A 23,741-nucleotide genomic window follows, 5' to 3' on the forward strand; every position below is an offset into this window, starting at 1 on the left:
AGCTAACACCCTGAGGTAAATAAAGACACCAGGATCTGAAGAGATGTCTACCTGGAGATGCCCGCTCTGCACTGAGGGGTGCCAGCTGGGACCAGCCCAGGCAGTGGTCACTCAGTGAGACCAGTGCCACCAGCAGACAAGGGGGAAAATGCTGTATTAATGTTTGCCATTAATACTCGCTGATTAAGAAAACCCAACAACCAGTGTGTACTGCCTTTTATACAGCTGAGAGACAAAACACAGACCAAGTTACAACAAAGCTTAAACCCAAAATAATTACATTTTGTCACAATTCCTTCCACACAGCCCAAGCTACCAAGGAAGCGAGCTGCCAGCACCCAGGGAGAGACACGATTTGCTCCACAGCTCCCTTCAATCCCAGCGCGAATATTTCCAAATGTTTGAAACAGGGAGCAACTAAATCTTTTAATGCTTTCTGAAAAGCAATCAGCTCACCGAATGCATCATTCAGCAGACTCCAATATAAAATAATTAAACCATGAAAAGCTGCTGCAGTAATCTTACTTTAAAATCCTAAATTCCTTTACATTTTGAGGATCTGATGGCATTGACTCCAGTCAGACACACACAGGCAGGGCAGAGACCGCGGGAGCTTCTCACAGCTCAGCTGAATGCACCTCTTCCACTCCTTGAGCAGAGGCAGCTTAACTTTATGAAGATTTGTTGTTGCAAGAAAACTATCCAGGAGACACAGCTAAATCCAAATTCATTTCATTTTCAGCCAAATTATATTTTGATGCAGGTCACTAGAAGCTAATCTTTCATCTGTTTTTTATACATGAAAATGAAAAAAAGAATTTCAGATTAAGCAGCATTTATCACGCTAAATAGAATTAAATCAAGTGGAAAATTGCCTAAAGAAACTCGGTTAAAACAATCAAATTAAAAAGCCCTTTACCTGTGTGAATGTAATCTTTGATTTTCTCAGAAGAGAAGGACACCTTATTATTAAGAAAACGTAAAAGGGAACCTGTATTACCCTTTTCCTATTTCCCTGCACTTGAACTGGCAGTCGGTCTTCACGAACAGATTTTGCTTCCTGTCTGTCCGGCAAGTTCACTTGCTTGTTCTCACATGCCAGAAAAACTCGTGTTTTCAGTACTGGAGAAGCACTTAAGCTGTACAGTAATCAGGAGACAAGTAGCAGATGAATTTTTATTCATGCATTTTTTGTTAGTTACATGTGCATATACACACACAGGTGCATACACACACCTGTATTCAGTAATATAACACAGCTTCAGCAAAAACTCCAGCTAACCAGAGGCTACCCTGCTTTTAACGACCTTTTATTGATGCTCTGACTTTTAAAGAGCTCCCACCTGAAATAGCTTATGGTAAGTATTAAAAATGAACAAATAGCAAAGCCTTCCAGAAGACACCTATTTAAAATTATCTCACAAATATTTCAGCATATTTGAAGGAATTATAATCCTTTTTTCCCCAAAAATTCCAAGCCTTCCATTACATCAATTAAAAACGCATTTATGAGCTTGGCTTATGGCAAAATTGAGAGCAATAAGCAGGGGCTGTTATGGAGAATAGCTCTCTGGGAAGAATTTTTCTGATATATAACACAAGCCTAAGAGACTCAATAATGCCTTGGGTCAAATTTTGCTGATGAACATTGTCTTAGTTTCTTGGCTGGAATCCCCTCTGGCTTCTAAAAAAACCCTATTTCATTTCAGGGCGAGTTTTGGCTGAGAAATAAATGCAGAAACCCATGCAGTAATGTTGGTTTCACACAGAACTTGAGAAATGCTGAGGTTTGCGGTCTAAGACATTTATTTTGTTTCTTGGTATTTGGGCACATTTCCTTTAGGTCCCCATAAATGAGTGGGTGCAAACTGCATCCCTTAAGAATTGGAGGGTTTATTTTTTACTCAGTCAGAACCAAACATCCCCTAATTCAAGGTGCTCCACAGGTTATTGAATGAATCACAAGCTCCATGAGTACCAACAGAAAGTTGTAACACCTCGGAAAAGCATGCAAGAACAAAAATACCAGAGCCAGAGTCACGTATGGTTTATAAACACATCACGCTCATACTGTTTTCGTGGTGGCACTGGGTTTAAATGTATCTGTTCCCAAAATCTTGATTTTTGCTTAGTGCTTCTGAATAAAATCCAACATAAGTTGCAGGTAAAAATTTGCATTTTAGCATGAAACTTTGAAATTCATTAGTCAAGACAGTGACTTTTAAATACAAAATGCCACTTCTGTCTTTGAAAGCCCTTGGAGATGGGGAAAGCAGTCCCAAGAAATACCCCAGTATGTCCTGTTCCCATTCCCTTGGCATGATCCTCACTCGAGGCTGCTGCGAGGAAGGCGATACTGGGCTGCAACCTTGGGCTGAGCTGCTGCAGCTCGGCTTACGCTGTCTCTTTTTCTGTATATTGGTCCTTTGTGTTTGGAGATGAAAGGCGCAGTGTGACAGAGAGGCCTCTCCTCTCTCCTTCAGAAACTGCCTTCTCATCTCTGTTTTTCCACAGTTCAAACGTAAGACTTTGAAAGATATTTCAAAGCTGCATCTTGTATATGGAAATTCATGGCTCCAGGCAGGTTCATGATCAGCCCTGAGATTTCAAGCTTAAGAGTAAGAACCTGCAGCCTAAATATAACTCCTTTTACTTGTGCTTTGCCCTTCTCTGTTTTTTCTGTTTAAAGCCATCAAAAGGAATAAGATGATACCAATTTTCATGGATCATCTATATAGTTTTACTTTAGGTAGATATTTCACTTTTCTTGTAAAAACACTGGGTTAAGGAAATATGAATGCAAGCCATTTAGATAAGCTACATGCTTAGGAAACTGAACTCTGTATGATGAGACAGTAGCTGAAGGTGTCTCCGTAATCCCCAGAGGGAAAATAACCAAACCTCTTTCAGGGTGGTGGGAGCAGCAATATCGTGCCATACACTGGGCTTGGGGATGGATTCATTTTACATGTAAAGAACCGGGGAAGAAGAATGAAAGAAACTCCATCAGCTGAAAGCTTTGTGGTCCTTAAAACAGTTCTCACTGCTCAATAGCAGTGGGGTATTTTAGAAATGTTAGTTATGCACTTTTATATGCGGATGTCACCCTACCTGATTCCTTCAGGGTTTGCAGGCATGGTTGAAGCCAAGACCAAGTTTATCTGCAACAGAAGCTCAGGGAATAAAACTCTCAAAGCAAGAGGGGTGCAGACAGCAGACGCAGGGCAGGAAAAGGATGGGCTGTTTCGCATGGACATAGAAGTAGGGCTCTGCATGGGACCAGAGGCAGCCACCCACGTCCTGCAATTGCCCCATCACCCTTGACAGGAGGCATCCAATCAGTCTCTGGAGGCCAAAGGGTAGCAGAGGAGGGTGACAGAATGAATGGATGTGCTGGTTTGAGTTTCTAGGCCAAGCTGGGAAACCTGGATTTGTACTGTTTGTTGCTTTTTTAATTATTGCACTTCTTATCCTTGGCCTGCCACGCTCCCACTGGAGGCTAAGTTTCCAAGTCCTTGTTTTTAGCATTGCACAAGAATCTCAGATTGAATTATGTAAAGCAAAAAATGAACATTGGAGGCCCTGTGAAATGACACTTTATTTTTTCAGTAAACCAGCTGTAGCAGAGAAAAATCAAAAGAAGAAACAATATGTGCTGTTAGATTTTTTTTTTTTTTTTAAAGTCAGGAAGGAAGGGTTATTGGAAAGCTTACTAACTAGGTAAAAGAAAACTGCTTAACTATCATTGCCTTTCATTCCAGGAAGCAGAAGACAAAAACTCTGAGAAATCAGTAGTAAGGAAAGAGTAACCTCAGACCTATGTGGGACAGAGGTAGACAGAAGACCTACTGCAGTTTCACTGATTTGTTAGTAAAAGGAAAAATTTCAGGGCCATGAAAATGGTCAGAGGGCTGGAACACCTCTTCTGTGAAGACAGTCTGAGAGAGCTGCGATTGTTCAGCCTGGAGAAGTGAAGGTTCCGGGAAGACATTCTAGCGTCATTTCAATATATAAAGGGGGCTTATAAGAAAGATGGAGAGAGGCTTTTTAGCAGGGCCTGTAGTGACAGGACAAGGGGTAGTGGTTTTAAACTGAAAGAGGCTATATTAAGCTTGGACATAAGGAAGAAATTTTTTACAGCGAGGGTAGTGGGACACTGGAACAGGTTGCCCAGAGAAGTTGTGGCTGCCCCCTCCCTGGAAGTGTTCAAGGCCAGGTCGGATGGGGCTTTGAGCAACCTGGTCTAGTGGAAGGTGTCCCTGCCCACAGCAGGGTGGTTGGACTAGGTGATCTTTAAAGGTCCCTTCCAACCCAAACCATTCTATGAAATACTAATCCAGTGTGATTTTTTCAGTCTTTTTGAGGGATAAAAACACCCATTTTCTTCAGGAGGAAAGTGGAGGCCTGGTTACCAGGATGACCTATGCTTCGTTCATTGGGAGCAGAGGCTATCTAGGACTAGCATTTAGGCTAGTTTCTAGCTGTCATACATTTCTGCCACTTGCAGAGCTGCAATTAAATAAATAAGATTAACCAAGATATATGTAGTTCTCCAGGGCTCTGCCAGACCTTCTGCCAGGTCTTACACTGCTGACCCATTAGAGTTTCCTCCTGCTTTCTGTTTTCACTAATCTACTGGAAACCCAGCCCTAGAGACCTGCCTCACTGACCCCCATATTCATTAAGAATAGTTGTTGATACTGTGTAATGGAACAGCAGCAGCGCAATTAAAACAGCTCCTTCTCGTGACAGAGATTTTATGAGATTGGCAGAGAGTCCTAATGAGATTCCTGAGCCCATCTATCACCCTCTGCAACCCTTACAGCTGGTTTCAACTTTCAGCGGCTGTGTGCCAGTCTGACACTCTGTGGCACGTACAAGTACTACAGCATCCACCGCCACACAAAGCAAGAGGACATGTCCCTCTGCTTCACTGCCAGCTCCTTAGACTTGGCACCTTAAATATGTTGTCTCCTTCCTTCCTGTTTTCTTTCCTTTTATTCTTTTTCTTCCTACCCCAGACTCCCTGTGAGAAATGGTTTTCATTTAATCCAAGCATGTTTGGCACCAGATTCCTTCTGTCCCACCCAGGAGTCAAGAGCATTTTGAGGGCTTGTTGAGCAATAAGTAAAGATTTGCATCGTATTTCTATGTTCACATTGTGGCAGCCTGGTTAGCCATCTTGAGCTTTTCCACCTTTGGAATTTGATGGCGAGAATGGGGAGAAGACCCACCCTTCTCAAAGCCACTCTTCACGTTGGCTCTTCATTGTGCTGAGTGAAAATGAATAGCAATGCTTTATCCTGGGAAAGGAGAAATGCTGGATCCAGGCAACTGAATAAAAATATAAATACTGTCAACTTTCAAAGAAATTGATCTTCACTGAGTGTGACAACCAGGGGCATGAGAAGAAAAAAAAAAAAAAGAAATCTATGTAGAGAATAAAATTAATCTTGAGTTTTTGCACAACTACCAGAGCTGATATTCCAACAGCTGCCCACAGGGGCAGAGACAGTGGTTAGCAAGAGGTGCCAATGGAACCCCTAAAAATCATGCTGCCATGGGAGCAAGGCTGCTAGGAAGATGGTCCAGCAGCACTGAGGGCCTGGGCAAAATCACCTAGGGCAACTGCCTAAGCAGCCCAGATTTTCTGTTCATTCTGTGATGGCAAATCCCATCATCTGCTCACAGCATGGAACAAAGGGAGAATGGGAGAGCTTCACCCAGGTTTGCAGCTTTTGTTCACCCTGTGCAGAGGAGAAAGTGGCTGCATATGACGTGTGTATCTGGTGACATAAAGCATGTTTATACCTGGGCAACAGAGCGTGGTGTAGAGTGCCCCAAGCTAGTGACGACCCGAGCTAGCAGAGTCTACTGCAATGAAGGACTTCAGTGATTAGTCGCCTGCGTCATGAGACAGGATGTCAGGCTCTCAATATCCTGAAACCCATAGCAACTTGACTTAAGGACAGAAGCCCCAGCGAGGAGAAGAGAGTATATGCACACCTAATAGGTCTAAGGGAGCTCTAATTAGTGAATGTATCACACCAAGAGAAGCATCAAGTCTACGAGCATTAAGCTTGCACTTCCCAAAGACAAAAGAGCTGTGTTTTCAGTTCCCTCCCCTGCTTGTATTCCTTACTCGTATTTATAGGTAGCCATGGTGACTAGAGTCAGACTCAATGTCAGGCTCAATGACTACTATAATACACATAAAGAGAAAACACCTGCCTGAGAACAGCACTTCCCTGATAGGGAGATAGTCACATTTTGACTTGGGCTACAGCCCTTCCCTTCCCCTTCATGCATCAAATGCTTTCCCACAGACCCTTTTGCTCAGCCTGGAGACAACCAACTGGAGTATTCAAAAAATTAAATACTTTCCTTTCCCCTCTTTGGAGCACAGAGCAGAGATGTGCCCTAGACAGTCCTCCTCATGGTGAATGAGATTGTTCTTCACTTGTGAATGCAATTCTGCTTCTCCCTGTTCCCCGACGCCACGATGCACATCCTGCCTCCAGACATGCTTCTTCCCTCTCTCGGATGTGAGGGTTGGAGGCAAGTAAACCCCATCTGTCTCAAATCCAATGGCAGCCACTTCGGCAAATTCTGCCCTGCTTTATTTCTCATAAACATATATTAATGAGCCCCTTCATAAAACACTCCACAACTACTGCTGTGTTGCAGTAAACTTTCCTTTGGCCTAGTATCAGCAAACGAAGCTTCAGCCCAAGGGGAATTTGGCACAACAGCAACTTACCTGCATGACATGAATGGTTACAGAGCTGATATTTCCCCCTATTGCCAATATCAGAGGAAAGGCATACAGGCAACCTAGAGCACAGCATTGTTTTGTCTCTAATTTTCTCCCTACTCAATAAATGCTTCAGAGACTTTTTGCAGAGTAGAAATACTCATGCATGGTCTTGCACTTAAAAGCATATCCAAATTATAATAGAATACATTTCTCTAAAGCAAAGATAATAGGCTGAGGGCTTGGGAAATAACGTTTTAGGTGAATGTCTGCTGGAGACAGAAAAGCTGTCTGGCAACAAATTCTTTGGGGAACACACAGCTTGATACTCTTGCTGAAGAGGATCAAGTGAAATTACAAGACAGGGAAAAGTAATGTGTCTTGAGAGGTTAAATGCAAAAGACTGATTGCTCCTCTCAATTATCCCAATCTTACTTTGTGAATTCACTATTTGAGAAGTGCTTATTTCTGAATTATACTGAGATGAGCAAGAGGATAAATCAGTGAAATTACAAAATGAAAACCAACCATTTTATATAATACATGCAACCCAACTGATTTAGTACAACAAATTCTGTACACATTTGAAATATCATGAAAATAGTGTCTTTAATATACAGTTTATATACTTACACAGTTTAAATTTGTTCATATACATTACAGGGATATTTATTTGCACCTGGTTTAAATAATAATCCGCCTTCAGCCTTTCACACAAAAGCCCAAAACAGCACAGAATTCCACAAAAACCATGCTTCGTTTTATAACGGAAATATACTAAGCCAAAGTTTTGGGGCTTTCTCTTTTTTTTTTCCCAAGTGTTACTTTTTGACCTACCCAAAGTGAATCTAAAGAGCTAAGAACTAACAGATATTCTTAATATAATTCAGAAGATTGTCCAAGTCAAGAGAATCACTCTGCATATTTTCACACTGAAAATTTGGTTATTACGCACAGAAATGGTAAAGTCTGAACAACTCCTGGACTATCAGGAGTTTAAGACATAACAAAGGAAGAGTCATTTATTGCTAGATCTCAACAAGGGGTCTGTATCTCCCTACTGCCCTGCCATCCCTAGTACTGCAAATAAAAAGGATGATCCCTCACTTCAATTAAGATTTCATTCGTACCTTCTAGCCTGTACATGGGAATGTTGCAACTTCAGAGCATCAAAAAGAAGAGCCAGGAGAGCTTTCAGGTAGGGCCGGTGTTCAGCATTTAAGTAGCGTGGTGTAACCCCTCCCTGGCCTGCAGGCAGGACTTTGCTGACCTGTTTGCAGGCAGGCACTCCACTGTGCATCACGCAAGTAGCTGGTGCCAGCACACTTTATTTAGTGGGGAGACAATCAAGGAGTTGATTCAAGAAGAAAACATAGAAGAAAACACTTCAAGTATTTATAGACAGATTTGAAACATGGTAGGTTTTGAGACAGCATTGCTATTTACGCTGTTTCTCTTGAAGCTGTTGTTGTGGAATAAAGTCCATTAAAGTGGCAAGTAAAACTGTTGTATTGGAAAAAAACATGTGTAATACAGTTACTTCAAACCCTTGCTTCTAGCTGCAAAGAACACTTCAAAATACATTTTCCTTCTAATTTTGGATGGACCAAATGTTTTCTAAGTTTCTAGCTGTAGGCAATTTTTACAATATGGCAAGAATATGAATGCAAATATGCACTTTGAGTTGATTTCAATACAGCTTTGGTTAGCCAGCCAGGCAGTAATACAAAGAATCCTAATCCTAGGCACAATGTTTAAAGGAAACCAGCATTTCCCCTCGAGTTTCCTCCCTGTCCCTCCCATGGCCAATTCTGTGTCCACCTCCAGAAAAGACCCCATGCCAGAATCCAGCTTTCACCGCTAAAGACAGCATCAGTCCTAGCACCGCCATGAGACTGTTGCATAGAAAGGATGTGTTTCCTAGTGCAGGACAAAGAGACAGCTCCATGCAGAATGACATGCCAGTTTTTTTGCCACCAAAACCCCCAGACAAACAAAACCACTGAGGATAACACACAACTTCAGACACCAATAATAAGCACCAGAGGTTTTACATTTATTTAAACTGAGGAAAGAAAGCCAAGGTTAGGACTGACCTATTTTAGTAGGCTGCCTCCAAAAAGTAAGAGATTTTAGGGCCACTCTGGCATGATGTGTGTTGTCTGAAGTCAATGGCTACATCTCTGTTAGTAGACAAAATTGCCCAGAGCCTGCTCTCAGGCCCCAAGGACAGCTGACACAACTTTCATCAACATGGTTGAACTCCACTACCCTCCCAAACCAGGCTGGTTTCACTTGTTGCTAACATCCTTGGGAGCTGTCTGGGATCACTCATTGCACAGGCTGGTTGGGTTGCACCAAACCAGGCAAGAGTCCACATCAACAGTTCAGCTGCAAGGGACTCCCATGAGAGAGTGCCCATGCCCTGGTGCTGCTCCATTTACGAGTCCTATCAAATGCTGAGTGCTGTCTTCTCCTATTCACACCAGATAGTAAAAAGTTTGTATCATGGGGATATTCCCCAGAGCTTTCAGCTACTTCCTAATCACAGTGGGAACATTAAAGTAACTCTCCATCTCAAATTACAGTAAGCAGTGCAGCATTTTGTAACCTTTTACAGATTTAAGTCACCAGGTTTTACATCCTATCCTTCTAAAGAGACTGCGTGGTTCTCTGCTAAGGCCTGAAGGACTCCTCTGTTCCTGCCGCATTTCAAAGATGCCACCATCCCTTTATTGCCAGGGACTTCCTGTGAGACTGACATGTTCATATCGGTCTGCCCTGTTCAGACTGCCTTCTGCAGCACTGAGGACAGTCCTGACCCTCTAACTCTACAGCAGCTAAGCTCAAGAGGAAAGCAAATAAGTTAGATCCCCAGGCATCAGTGCTGCCATAGCCTGGCCACCTACACTACACGGTGGTGGTGGGGCCAAGCCACCACACTCCAGCTGCCCAGTTTGCTCATGTCTCTGCTGCTTTCACCAGCACAGACACTTCAGTTCAGCTTGGGCATCACAGCAGGTGGCTCAACGCCACAGTCATGTAATTCACACAACAACACAACACAAAGGTTAGGAACATCTAAATCACTATAAAAGGCTTGGAAAATTAAGGTGATGAGCAGCTAAGGGCTAAAGAAAAGGTCAAATGCTAACACATTATGCACAAAAATAAGAAGTGTCAAACCAGAACAAGGTGACTGGAAGGATATCAATAGCAAGGTTTGCAATTAGAGGTTTTAGCTGTGCTTTCGCACACAGGATCTGATTCTGAAATCATTGCACGTTTCTGTGACTTTCAACAGGCCAGTTGTATTTTGGTCTATGCTCATGTGATGTTAATGCAAATTCCACCAGGCTGCTTGCAAGAAAAAACATTCCAAGCAGGTAAGCACAGATAACAAAATACATATCCATCCACAGTCAAAGAACACTATTTTCTCAGGGATGTTAATATCCTAGGGGCATTCAAAATATTTAATGTTAATATTACCAAGACTGCAATCTCCTCTTTTTTAACAGAGGTATATTTTACTTTTTTTACCTGGAATTAATAAGCCAAGGAAATCAAAGACAGGTACCTGACATTTAAAATTTGGCCCTTTCAAATTTGAACACTCATTTGACATAGTGAGGGTTAAAATGCAGTTGACTTCTACTTGCATGTGCCTACCAACAAGCATACACATCTGAACAGTACTTGAATTTGATTTAGTCTTACTTGCAGCTAAAATATTTTAGGACGCTAATTAAAAAGCTATTGATCTGTTGCTAAAAGTCAATACATTAAGAAAAAGAGTAGGATTACGAACTCTTGGGGTTTTTCTACTGGGATATTTTTTGGCTCACTGCTTTCTAATACCCACATCAGTTGGGCTTTGCTCTCTGGTTGGAAACTGGTGGTTTGCATTACTGCAAGACAAATGATGCTTGGCATGGAGACATCACATGAAATTTGCCCAGGCAACAGAAACTCCATTTGCAAATAAATTCTTTTTAATGACTCAATAGGGTTGAAAAAACAGGCAAAACCAGTCTCCCATTTTTGTCTCTCCTCTCAGTTTTCTCTTGATGTTCCCACTATGTGCCCTACAATGGAGAGAGAGATTCTTTACCCTTCAAAATGGTAAGAAAAACAGGTGATGGTCAGGGCTCTGCTCAGCAGCAGGTTAAAGTGAAGCTGCTCCAGCATCCCTGGCTCTGACCACCTGAGGATCCCAGGCACACACTCTTGCTGAGGATGGAAACTACAGACTTGTTTTCTGAGGATCTCTGCAAATCCTTGCATTCAGTACTACAAAGGCAAGAGATCCCAGGGTTATTTGGACACATTTCGGAGTTCTGCCAAGCACTGGAAATCAGCAACAGACTATCAGAAGTTAATCCTATTTCTGGCCTTCTGTGCAGTTAAATTTGAAAGGTCTCCAGAGGCAGCCTAACACCCCCTTTCCATCTCTATGCTCCCTTTTGACTGCTACTTCTGTATGACATCTATTGCAGTGAGTTTTTGCAGCTGGGTAACTGAAATAACACATCTTATGATGCTACAGTCTCTCCCACTCTGACACCCACACCCTCCTAGCCCACTGCAAACAAGACAGGTGAACTTAAACATCACAAGCATTTCCCAAGGCATGGCCCAAACCCTCACTTGGCCCCTTCTTACCAGCATGCCATGTGCTGCTGCTGTTCCTTCCCACCTCGCTAATGCTTTATTTCAAAGGCATCCTACAGGAGTACTATCACCTTCCCACACAGATCCGACCACAGGAATAGGATAGCGCATAGAGCGCATTTTCAGATGATTGTTAACAGCAGCAGAGGAAACATCAGGGGTTGTCTTTCGCCAAAGCAAGGCTACAGCAGGGGCTGTGCTAGCAGGCTACTGTGGCAGGCAGGGTCTGCCGAGGGAAGTCTGTGCACTGAACTGCCTTTCCCATGAGAAAGCTGCACAACCAGAAGCCATGCTACTTACTCCAGCCATCTGACTACAAAAGCAACTTTTGAAATCTGCAGGTCATAAACTTTTAATTGGCGAGGGCAGAGTGGCTCAGTAGGAAAAACCCCCTTCTCCCTTCCCTCTGGGCAATGAGCTAAGCAAGACTCTTGTTTTAAAAACATTTAACTCTTTTTGCTCAAAGTAACATGGAAAATGTATCCACATTACAGGTAGTCAGGAAGATATTGTTAATAAAAACACGCTGCAAGAATAGTGTATTAGTGGCACTTCACAGCAGTTCTTAACATTTTCAGATGTAGTGTCAAAACAATGTTTTTGTATCTGAACATGCTTTTCGTTAACAGAAATGGAAGAAAAGTCACAGCATGTTGCCAAATATTATTTGAACAGAAATAATCCCATAAGAAATACATTTTTTTTGCAGTTAACACAAAACTGTAAACTGGATTGGTGTGTGTCTTTCAGCATCAAATTGTTCAGTAATAAATACGGCTAAGTCTTAACAGACTACAGAGTAAAAGTTCCCTTAGTGTCCAGTTTTTAGCAGCTGTTGAATGTTCAGGGATGCACAAGGCACACCTCTGCAGATTCTCTACCTTTATTATTGACATTAAAAAAAAAATTCCATTCACCACTCAAAAATGTTTATCTGCATAGTAAGAATTTTTCTACTACTATTTACAGGAAGGACTTTTTAGTGCAAAAAACAGGAAGTGATGTATTAGCTGAAGTGCACTGAGCACATCTCCTACAGTTTCACTAATAACTAGTCAGCATCACATCTTGGGCCGCCAGCCATTAATGAACTGTAGTATTTTCTTAACCTGCAATTTGCTTAGCTTAAAGTCTTCTGACAGGATTTCTTCCGTAAGCTGAACCAGTAAATTACCATCAATCTTCTCTGTAACAAAAAACGATATGACATCTTCTGACAGACCAATAAACCTCAGCGATTTAGACACTTCCTCTATGGAGAGTCCAGAAAGGTCTGTGGGTGGCTGCCAGGGAGAGCCATCCCCACAAGATCTTGGTGCTAACTGCAGGTGGAGGGGAGATGAGAAGGGATAAGACACAGAGAACGTATCCTGCACGCCCTTTTTAACAAGATACTGATCTTCCAAGAGGTCTGGAGAACCAGTTTTCGACTCCTCTTCGGCACCATCTATTTTCAGTGGCAAGGGACACATGTCTGTAACTGTTTTGTCTTCACTTGACTTCGGCGCCCGAGGAGGTAAGGCAGGACACGAATGGCTCTGCTTTGCATTGCTGACTCCCAGCGTTTTCTCATCAGTGCAGTCTAGAGAGTAACTTGCCGACTTTGGACAGCTAGAGATGGTGTTTGTGAACTCTGCTGGGGTCAGCGGGGAGTACCCCGCTGGGAGCTCACACCCATCGAAGTCAAAAGTCAAAGGTGCTGGACAGTTTCTCTTTGGCGTACCTGGAGTCTTCTGTCTGGGGTAACTGTAGCTCCTGCTTGGATCGAGCAGGAAATCACTCCTATTCAGGCCTTCAGCAGTTCCTGAAAAATGGTTTGGCCAAGATAACCTTGAAGGCAGAGCTTCAGTTGAGGGGCTTCCCAAAGGCATCATGCTCTCAGACTCTTTGGATTCAGTTTTCATCATGTTACAAGGGTAGCAGGAAACAGGTGTGCTCTCGGTTGGGTTGGTGGTGTCGCTCTCTGTGACACTGCTTAAGGAACAAAGCAGAAAGGATGACGTTAGTACAAAAAAACGTGGTATTTGAATAAATTCATAAATTATCTGATAGAGTCAGAGGGTGGCTGTCACAAGGAAAGGATCTTCTTTCTTCTGGCAGAACTTTTAAGATTCGAATTAACAACACGTTTGAATAATGCATTGAAACTTCTCTTACTCCTTCTACAAGCCTGACAAGATGCTGATACACCCAAAAGCCTCATGTCTCGGTTTTTCAAGCTCATAAAAAGGTAAGTGTCTCAATTCAGTTCTGTGTCATCTCCCAAATACTCAGTTTTTCCACCGTCAAATTCCTGAGGGACACCACCATGGAAAAGTAACAGCCTCACATATACCAGAAGATGTTCTAATCCTGTATTTTATATTTATATACCACAGATGCATCATGATATGCAAAAGCTCATAACAGTGGCAGGTCACCACTGCACTAGACCCAAGCTTGACTGACATAAGAGATGACAAAAACCCCTTTCGGAGCCAACATTACAGCACTACTTGGATGTGCACAGGATCCTTCCCCACTGGTCACCGGTGCAAAAGCTGGACCAGTGCACAGCACAGTAACACTGAATAAGTTACTGCTTATGGCCAAAGGAAGAGTTTTACTTGGAAGGTTAAACAGACCTAGCTGTATGCGTTGAAGTATCAGGTTTTAAGCTTACCCCACGGTAACTTGTGTGTTCATATCCTTAAAAACCTATGGCGAGAAACACTTGTTTTTCAAAGGCACCTAAAGAAAGTTACCCTGACCTACTTCCAGGTGGTAAACTAAGCTCAGCCTGAGCAAACTGGTGGTTTATATCCAGGGGCTCCCTAGAGACAGAGATGCCAACAAAAGCATGCAATCTCTTATCAAAAGCAAATGTTTGCTGCTTTTATGCAACTTTCTAAAAGAAAGTCCGAGGATTGGGTTGATCTTTGGAATTCTGGTCGATTAAGCCAGAACACTGGAAAAAAACACTTAGCAGATTTATAAAATCCTTACTTAACACAACAGACAGAAACAAACAGTTGAAAAATTGTTTTAATTATTTACCTCTCTCTCCTGGAAACTACCTACTCAAGAAAGACACTCAGTAGCCATTCTGTGACAGCTCAGCGAAAACTGCTTGAGGAGGGCAGCGGCTTTCAAAAAACCAGTATAGTTTTGAATGGACTGACACAAAATTAGTTCCCCATGAGTCAGAGAGGAAGCCAACCTGGACTTGCCCAGCTCAAACACAAAGTACAGATGCCTAAAAGCAGCTCTAATCTATATCACTGGAAAATTAGTTATAAAACTCATCCCCAACAGATGCAGTTCCCCCTCTATCTAACCATCCCTTGGTCTCCACTCCATGCCCTCCAAACTCTTCTTTTCTCCTGTTTATGTCACTAATACAAGCCTGCCAGTTAAAGCAGTTGGATGTTTACAATAGCAGAAATGCTTTTCTGCCCCTCAACAAGGATACACTGTCAACTGGTCATTTCTGGCTGCTTAAAGGCCAACTTGTGTAAAATACATGGTGCAAAACATTTTTCACAAACCAAGACATGGGGCTGCTCAATTCAGAGAAGACAGTCAGTGAGTCATTGTCAACAACTAACCATACAGAGGAATTAAAATTGATTGATCCTGTTTCTGTTCTCTAATTCAATATTAGAAATGGGAACATTTAATGATTTAAAAGGTTAACGGAATTAATGAAAACTGATAAAGTAACATTTTCCAAGTGCTTCCTTATTCATCCTCCACCAAAATTAACTCACTGGGACACAGTGCCAAAGGATGCAAGAGAAATCTCAAATACACCTCAAATCAGGCATTTTTATAGGCAGATAAGAACAAATCACATTGGTTTTGTTTGTGTTTAAAATATTGGTTGCAACCATTCACGATCCAGAAGGTAAGATCATTGATAAAAATGGCAAGACTTGAAAAGCAACTTCACTAGCAATCTGGCTACTCCACACATTGCCAATTTTCTAGCAGCTTCCTCTGCAGCACTAGGTCAGTTCTACCAAAATAGAGATATCTGGTCTGGACCCAAGCTGGAGATGAATTTCATGCAAATATTGTGAGGTTCAAGGCAAAAACTTGCATTCCTGAGAAACTTCACTTTTCACTGTTTTCCTGATTTCTTGGGAGGCAGATGTACTCTTAGCTATAAAGAAAGAAAGCAGCATTTGGTGGGCCCCAAATGCTGGGAGGTCTTGTGCTCAGCCTCCTGTGGAGAAGACCTTAACAGAACTACCCAACAGGCTTTCATAAAAACAAACGAGCAGCCTTGATCTAGAGTGATCATTGCCAGATACACAACACTAAGCTGCAAATGTGCAGTATGGCTTAGAAAGGCACTTCCAGCATAAGTTATTATACCAATTGCATCTAGGCTGAAATGATTTCAGTGGCGTTTCAGATCAATTTGTAATACCCAGACAGGTAGTATCTTGTCATTGAAGAGACACCAAAAATAATGGCAACAAGACATTCAAGGCAAAAAGGAGGTGAGAATTCAAAAGGTGTATACACTTTCTAAAGCCAAAGGAAGAACACTGCATTGTTAGGAAAAGGTATGCAGCTACATAATTCAAAATTCACTGTCAACTTTCGACTAGGCTGAGTGGATTTTCCAGTTTGTGGGTTAGGTTTGTGCTGAAGTGGGTTCGATCTGGAAGCTGTCTGGCTTCCTTCCGCTACACCTCGCTTTGCACTCGGTGGTGTCTGCTGGCCTCTCTGCTCTCCATCACACCCACCCCGTAGGTTCCCATATAATTGGTACAACATATTTCTAGATTAGCACACCCCTTTTGTGCACCCACTTACCAGAGCTGGCTGCACTGCACGCATGTAGCACTGAAATCCCACCTGAAAGCTAGCTTTTGAGATGTTCTGGTTTGAAGATTCAAGTCTTTCAAGAATTATACAGAACTGTACGGGATTTTCCATTTAGATAGCCAGTGCCACCTTACAGTTAGATTACCTATAGAAATGTGCACACATATTTAATTTATACTGCTATGTCCTATCTAGTAAAACATAGTTTCTGCTGGAGCTTTGCCTGCCCTTGAGTTTTTAAAAATAACTTGACAGGTTAGCCCATTTCACAAAAAGTCAGCAACTCTGACACACATGCCTTTACAAACAAGTGCCTTCAAAAAAAAATACTGCTAAATTTAACTTCCTCAAAAAGTTCTAGCATGGAGCTCTCACAGCTCAAACACATACATGTTGTGAAGTCCCGAAGAGTAGTAGGACAGAGTAGGGCTAGGAGAGCGGGTCTGCTGTCGTGCGGATTTGACTGTACGAGGAGGGATGGAAGGACTGGTGGACGACGGTTTTGAACTCCGTGGTGGGACCGGGGGAGCATTCAGGAGTCTGCATTCCTCTTTTACCTGTACAAAAGAAGAACATGTAAGTAAACAGCGAGAAAGTCTGGGCAACAGCACTCTCAGCCAGATGAAACACATCTGGTTCTGCCTTATTCTGTGAAAGGAAATAATTAAAAAGGGAGGAGAAGAGAAAAATGATGCTAAGTATATACATTTGCAACAATATGTGGCTGTCAAAGCAGTCCAAAAGAACGCCTTGCTACCAGTAGAGCTGCTAGCAACCTTTTTTAGGGTGCTTTTCAGTAGTTTGATATCTACTCATTAACAAAGTAACAGCAATGAAACAATGTAAAAGAACCTTCCAGTAACACACAAAATCAGACTGTTCCAGATATTTTACATTTTGTAAGGAGCAATTCATTAGGCTTAAACTTCATTAGTGTTGTTTATTTAGATGCAATAAACCGAGCTTACGTAATGAAAAGATCTCAACAGACTTTGATGTTTCCTGACTTACTACTCAGCCATCCAGCTCGAGGATAATTCCCAGCCTTCCTCCCCCAGGAATAGTACATGTATCTCATATTTACCAGATGCTGGGATTCAAATCTGAAACTTCAGTCTTTCTGTAGCTGCCAAAGCAGTCCAGGATAAGGTTAACTACAATACCTACAGGTTGAAAGTGTGGGCAGAAGAGCCAGTTCAAATAATGCACCCAGCCAACAGGTCTACTTTTTGCAGCCAGCCAACTCTGCAGCTTAAAACATATGACTGTAGCACTGGTTATCTAAAAATTAGTTTGGTCTGCCTAGGTAGGAGCAAAGTACCTGGATCCATCCCCACTGAAAAAATGGAATTAAGACCTTAATCTCATCAGTACATATTTGGGAGAGCAACTTTATTTAGTATGGCTAGAGGTGAGCAAGGCTACTGAGAATTAGGCTGCCAGGCAGGATTTTTTAAGGACTCACCACCTCCCCCTGGGCAGGAGGAGACTTCTACATTCTCCTTGTCTTGAAACTGTCTTAGATGCACCAGAAAAAGGAAATTCTGTGTTTGAAAGTTATAGTTTATTTTTAAATTTAACAACACTGCAGAACTAAAAGTTATCTTAGCAGTTCCACAACACATAATTAGCAATTAAAATGATTTCATTTATTTAAAAACAAAATAAATGTGGAACCTTTTGCAATCCACTTTGTGCTTTCAAAATGCAACAACCCATTTAGTACTTTTGTGAAATGGAAAATTGGGGACTAGGACACTGTAGTACATTTTTTCCCTAATTCAAAACAAGTCAAAATTACAGGAAATGCCCGACAGCACAAAACACTGAAATAAATCTTGCTCTAAGGGTTCTTATTTGCTCTTTCAAGAAAAAAAAAAGAATCAATTTTATTCATGTTTGTTATTGAATTCAGGCCTAAAACTCCTCAAGCATTTTAGTGCTGTGCCCCAAGGATGCCTATGGACTTCATTTTTTTTTTCTCTCCAAGTCAGACTAGGCAAAGTTAATACTGCATGCTATTGAATATACACCCGTGGGGTTAGAGAGACCATTCAGGGGAGCTCTTGGAGCACAGCAATGGTCAAGGGGTTAAAGGGACTCTTTCCTGGGAAGACTTCTGGCATTCAGTGGTGCTGGCATAACAAACTATGCCAGGCTCCCTTGCTGACCTAGATTGCAGATCAGAACAAGGACGTAAATAATACTGGTTTGCAGTCCCAGTTGGTCCCTGTCACAAGACGGCAATTACCGCTGCCAGACACAGCCCTTGGGAAACCCAGCAGAGGAATAAAAAGGAGATATTTTGCAGATTAAAGTGACAAGAGCAAGGGGAAACTTCAGAGGAAAGCTACCCTCACTTGGTTCAAGTGAATAGCAATGAAATAAATGCGTGAGAGGAGGGGAACATCCATGGTGAGACATGACAGTCACCTCGATGGCTGCTGCTGTTAGTAGGAAATACTCTTTTGCCCAAAAGCACTAGAGGCCACGTGACTGCCAGATACAGATAAAGTGCATTTGCACTGCACATCCCGGGACTTCTAGTTGTTACTGTCTGAGCCCTCCCATGCTCCAACACTCTTACCTGTGACCCAGGGATGGTGACCCCCTTCTGATGGTGTGAGGTGTATTTTAAGACCTCTGCTCCTTTTCCTTGGTGCCAGCCCAAGACCTGCCAGCACCCCCTGGGCCCTGGGGTGTCACTCCTGAACCTGGGCATCACAGGTGCCTGTCACAGTGACCGCTTCCGAGGCCGCCTGGATAAAACCCACCCAGTCACTGGCGTGATCGCAAGAGTAATACAAAGCAGTTCAACCCTCCTTGCTGACAGGAGCCTGAACTTCCAGCACACTCCGTCGGGGACATGCTTTAAATCAATCAGGAAAACAGCCTCTGATTTTAGGAAAATTAGTGTTTGGGGACTGAAGCAATTTCTAATTTACAGGCCTTAATTCAGAGGTCATTTGCCTCCCCTTCTGTCTTCATGCTACTTTGATTTCTGAAAGGTATTCAGAAAATACACATGATATATCATAATGCTTCATCCTGTCTGAGAGAAGAAAACCAGAACAGCTTCTGAAATCCCCAAATGTCCTTTTCTCTCCTGCAAAGAGCTCCTGTACACACACTTTAAATTTAGTGCATGCAAAAATACAATTGCCAGCCAACCATTATACAGAAACTCTATGGAATACCATTCTAGAGGGAGTGATGACTAAACCGCATGTTCATAAGCAGCTCCTGAGATCTACTTATTCTATAAATACCCTACGTGGAAACCATGCAAACATCTTGGCCCCAGCCCACTGACGAATTCAGTAGGTCACTGATACTCATTTCAAAGCTGTTCCAAGAAGCCACAAAACAGAGTCTAAATTGTTATAATCTATGAAGATGTAGGTTTTTTATTTTGTTTTACTTTTTACAGGGTTACACCCCCTGTCCACTTCTAAATTCAAGTCAGTATCCGTAGCAGAAGTTATTTCTCCTACATGGCTAGAAAGCAATACCAGAATTGCGGACAGCACTCACACATTACCTCAGTAACGTAAGACACACGTGACAAAAATCACACACTTTTCAAAATTACCTTAAAAGGCAACATACGTATCTATTCCAAACACCACCCTGCTGTCCCCAGAAGGGAGTCGCTGTGCCATGAGGCCTCCTCAAGTGTCAGTGTCCACAGTGATGCTGTGCAGGTGCTCCACAGCTCTCCCAGTATCCCATGACCCGGGGGGCTGGCATCCCCCTGCCAGGAGGGCTGCCCTCACCCCGCTGCAGGGGCAGCTGCCCTCCCACCCGCTCCCCGGCGCTGGTTCTGGCGCTCCTTTGACCCTGTGCTGAAACAGTTCAGCTCACAGAAATCAGCAGGAAACTAATCATTTTCCAGATCCAGACCTGGCTGCCTGCCCAGGCGCAGGAGTGCCAGAGCCAGCACAAAAGAGGAGCCAGGACCATGTGGCTGGGAAAGGAGGAGGAGGAGGAGGAGGGTGGGACCAGCCCCATGCCGGTTTACATCAGCGTAGGCTGCCAGGGAACCTCATCCCGATATGGTGCTGCTGGGCACTTGTCCAAAGGCGTCTGGACAAAGCGTCGGTGCATACCTGACCTCGAAGGCAAGTGCTCCCAGGTTCCTGCACTTAGATATTACATGTAAACACTCTTAGCTAAGGCGACTTAATGCCCTGACCTTCCTCTCCTTGCTGAAGCTGCTGAAGATGTTTTTTGGGGAAGTTCTGGCGGCACGATCAAAGGGCTGCAGTTGTGATTTCGTGCCTGCACAGGCTTTCTCCTCCCCCTCTCCTCATTGCACACCCCAGCAGCCGAGCAGCTTGGCCAGGGGGATGCCCATGGCAATCCACTGCAGGCTAACCCAGCACAAATAAGTACAACTTAGCTTTCAACCAGATTGTGACCTGGCTCATGATGGAAAGGCTATGGCCAACACTGCTGGACTGTTAGATGGTAAAAGGAAAGGGATGGGATCACCATGGTTTGGTCTCAGATTAGTTGCAGCTTACAGTGCAGCCATGCTGTTGAAAATATAATTGGACTTGAAAATGGAACAATACTTTATTTAAATTCCAGAAAAAACCCTGCAAAACTAGTTTGTTAAATTATAATATCTGTCAAGATTCATGTGACATAAGTATGTATCATTTAGATTTTGCCAAAGATTCCTAGACACTCTTTCCTGGGGAAGTTTTCTTTTTTCTTTCATGTTTTTTTTTTTTAAAAAAAATGTTCAGGACTATGTCAAGAGACCATGTAATGGTTGGATTTTCCACACAGTCCACATAAACTCCTGCTGATAAAACATATTTGTATTTTTTGCCTCTGAAGTCTCCATAATATTTCATGGTTTGGAGAAGTGATTTCTCCCATGAGTTTTCATCAGAAACCCTAGGATAGGAAACATGTTCTGTTTAAAATGGTGTCCTCTAGAAGGCTCATTTATCAACTCTGCAGAGTTCCTGTTTAAACGTGTTTTCTTTCATTAAGCAGTACAGAGCTATTAGTTCAGGTCTAGTTTGATAAAGTTTCCTTGAGGTCAATGACATTTAATATTCTTCAAAATCTGCCATAGACTCGTAACAGAGAAGACAATCTCTCATGAACAAACATTTCAAATCCATAAAAATTCTAGCTGTTCTCATTATCAGGGCCTGTTTATTGAAGATGCACACGCTCAGGTGATCTGATGCAGTTCCAAAGTGGGGTCATGCCCCACATGCTTTGGCCACAGAAAATATGAGAAAACATGGAGGCCACGTGGAGGAGACATGTGAAAATCCAGGGGAGGAAGTGACCTAGCAATTTAGACTTCGTTTGTGGGAGCAACAGCACCCAATAAATATCACCTGAAAGTATCAGGATTAAGCTACTAGATCAGTTATATTAAATATACTCTGGTGATTTTTAGAACGTGACTTACACTTGGGTAGGAAACTAGTTGAAGTTACACATCTCACAATGTCTCACCATTTCCTTGCCCTCCATGTGACACCCCCCCGCTCTCCCCAAGTCTTCCTAAAAAAAGCACACTCTTTACCAGCTAAAAAAAGAAACAAACCAAGATAAATAACCTAGACTTACTGCTTCTGATTTGGGAGGCACTGGAGGTGGAGGTAGGGAAACATCTGAAGACTTTGTGGTTGCTCCGACAGTCGCAGGCACAGGAAGAGATGTGGTACCACACTTTGATCGGAAAGACCCTCTGTAGTTGTCACATTTGTTCTTCTCACTTAGTGAGCGAGTGAGAGGCTGGTCGCCAGCCTTTCCAGACCCTTGGTCCAACCACAGCTCTTCGTAAGGAAGTTCTGGCTTTGTAGGCAGAAACATCGATTCTTCACTAACTTCAGGAAAAAGATAATCGCTGCTACTGTCACCAGACTCCTGGTACTGAAGAGCATCATGAGAGAACAGGGCCCACTCATTACACAAGTCCCTGCAGCCATGGAGGTTCACTTCGCTATTCCCATGCAAGTTGTTCCCATAGACACACACCGAAAGCCGGTGGAAGGACTGTGTAAGCTCGTCCCGCGCGTAGCTGAGGGAGTTGGGCACATGGCTATGCCCTGTGCATCGGCTCTTCTTTGGGCTCTTGCAGTCTTCGTTCCAGTCAGTTTTCACATCTCTCACGGCACGGGAATACTCATCTATGTCAAACTGTTCCTGGCATATATTAAACCAATGCTGGATGAGGGATTCGTGCCACAGCTCCCCCTTCACCAAACTGTCAGGTAGAGTAAATTTCGGAAGCGTCAAGTGCAAAGGAAAATGCATGGGAATAATTTTGTTGCCACGAAGCACACAACAAACCACCACAGTCTTGGTTTGAATGTTGACGAACTTGTACCTGTGCCCTTCACGGATAAAATGCAGGTCATAAGGGTTTCTTGGTGTAGGACTCGGAACAGTCACATTAACGGGCAGCCTGGTTTTTTCTACTATATTGCGAATCGTGTGCTCACCTTCTTGCATCTGCACCTCCAGTGGGCTGCGGGTGCTGAACTTGCCCTTACACTGGAATGGGAGACTGATGCTTTCGTTGGTCCTGTGGTTCATGCAGATGAGGCAGGGCATTTTGCCTCTGCCTAGCTTACTAATTGAATTAAGTTTCCCGATTTTTTTGAAGATGGTGTTGAGTCGTGACTTCTCCTTAGAAGATTTTGCATAAAGAATTTCTGCTTGCCCCATTAAAGTGAGCTCATCCCCCGTACTAAGGGTAATGTTGTAAACCTCAGTGTCTTCATTGCATTCACCTGAAGCCACCTGAAAAATAATAATAAAAAATATGTTTTTCCCCCACTGAAGATAATACTTCAAAACATAACAACCCTATTGAGACTAAACTTACAAGACTATATATTGGGAGAAACTTAACTAACTTTATTTGAACAGCTGAGCAGTCAAGCACAAGGTGTTTAACCTGAAGCTCGCCAAGTAATCTTTTTTTATTGTTCTGCACATTCCTGCATCTTACTTGAGTGGAAACAGCCACCTGAAACTGTCAAAGAAGTCATGAGAACAAACATAACCCATTTTTAAAGAAAGGACAAATCCACGTATCCCAGCAATTCAAACAGTCACTTGTGTCATACAGCTATGACAGAGCATGTCTGGATTCCCTTGGGTATCTTCTTCCCCACCCCCTTGTTTTTGCTGTTTGCTAAAACTTATTTGCCAGGGTCTCGAGGGATGCAAACTTCTTCTTTCACCATTTTCAGCTCCCTGTGGAGCAGAAAAGGTGATCTCATCATTATGGATGAAGCATATCCCTTTGATATAATCTCTTCCAGGCTAGGAGGAATGACAGATGATATCTACTCCCTGAAGGAGAAGTTAAGAATATTGGTCTATTCTATATGCCTAACTCCCCTTCTGCTTTGCTCTCCTAGTCATAGACTTCCTTCCTCATTTTTTGATCATAATTGCAATTTAAGAGATTAAACAACATATGCACAGCCATGTGTGTGCTTTTCTAGTA

General features: G+C 42.8%; 1 protein-coding gene across 2 annotated transcripts in view; it reads right to left on the bottom strand.

Annotated features, from left to right (window-relative positions):
- Positions 1–7,344: 7,344 nt before the first annotated feature.
- Positions 7,345–23,741, bottom strand: part of GAREM1 (GRB2 associated regulator of MAPK1 subtype 1) — a 104,601-nt gene continuing 88,204 nt past the window's right edge. The window contains exons 4-6 of one of the 2 annotated variants that reach the window (XM_074880281.1): positions 21,848–23,026; positions 16,637–16,803; positions 7,345–13,399 (exon numbers count right to left, since the gene is read on the bottom strand). In XM_074880281.1, the coding sequence (XP_074736382.1) occupies positions 12,490–13,399; positions 16,637–16,803; positions 21,848–23,026 (2,256 nt within the window). In that variant the 3' untranslated portion in view covers positions 7,345–12,489. Of the gene's footprint in view, positions 13,403–16,636; positions 16,804–21,847; positions 23,027–23,741 lie in introns of both variants that reach the window. The other variant, XM_074880272.1, reaches the window with a different exon arrangement.

This window comes from Strix uralensis, chromosome 1 (assembly GCF_047716275.1).
Source record: "Strix uralensis isolate ZFMK-TIS-50842 chromosome 1, bStrUra1, whole genome shotgun sequence".
Lineage (NCBI taxonomy): Eukaryota > Metazoa > Chordata > Aves > Strigiformes > Strigidae > Strix > Strix uralensis.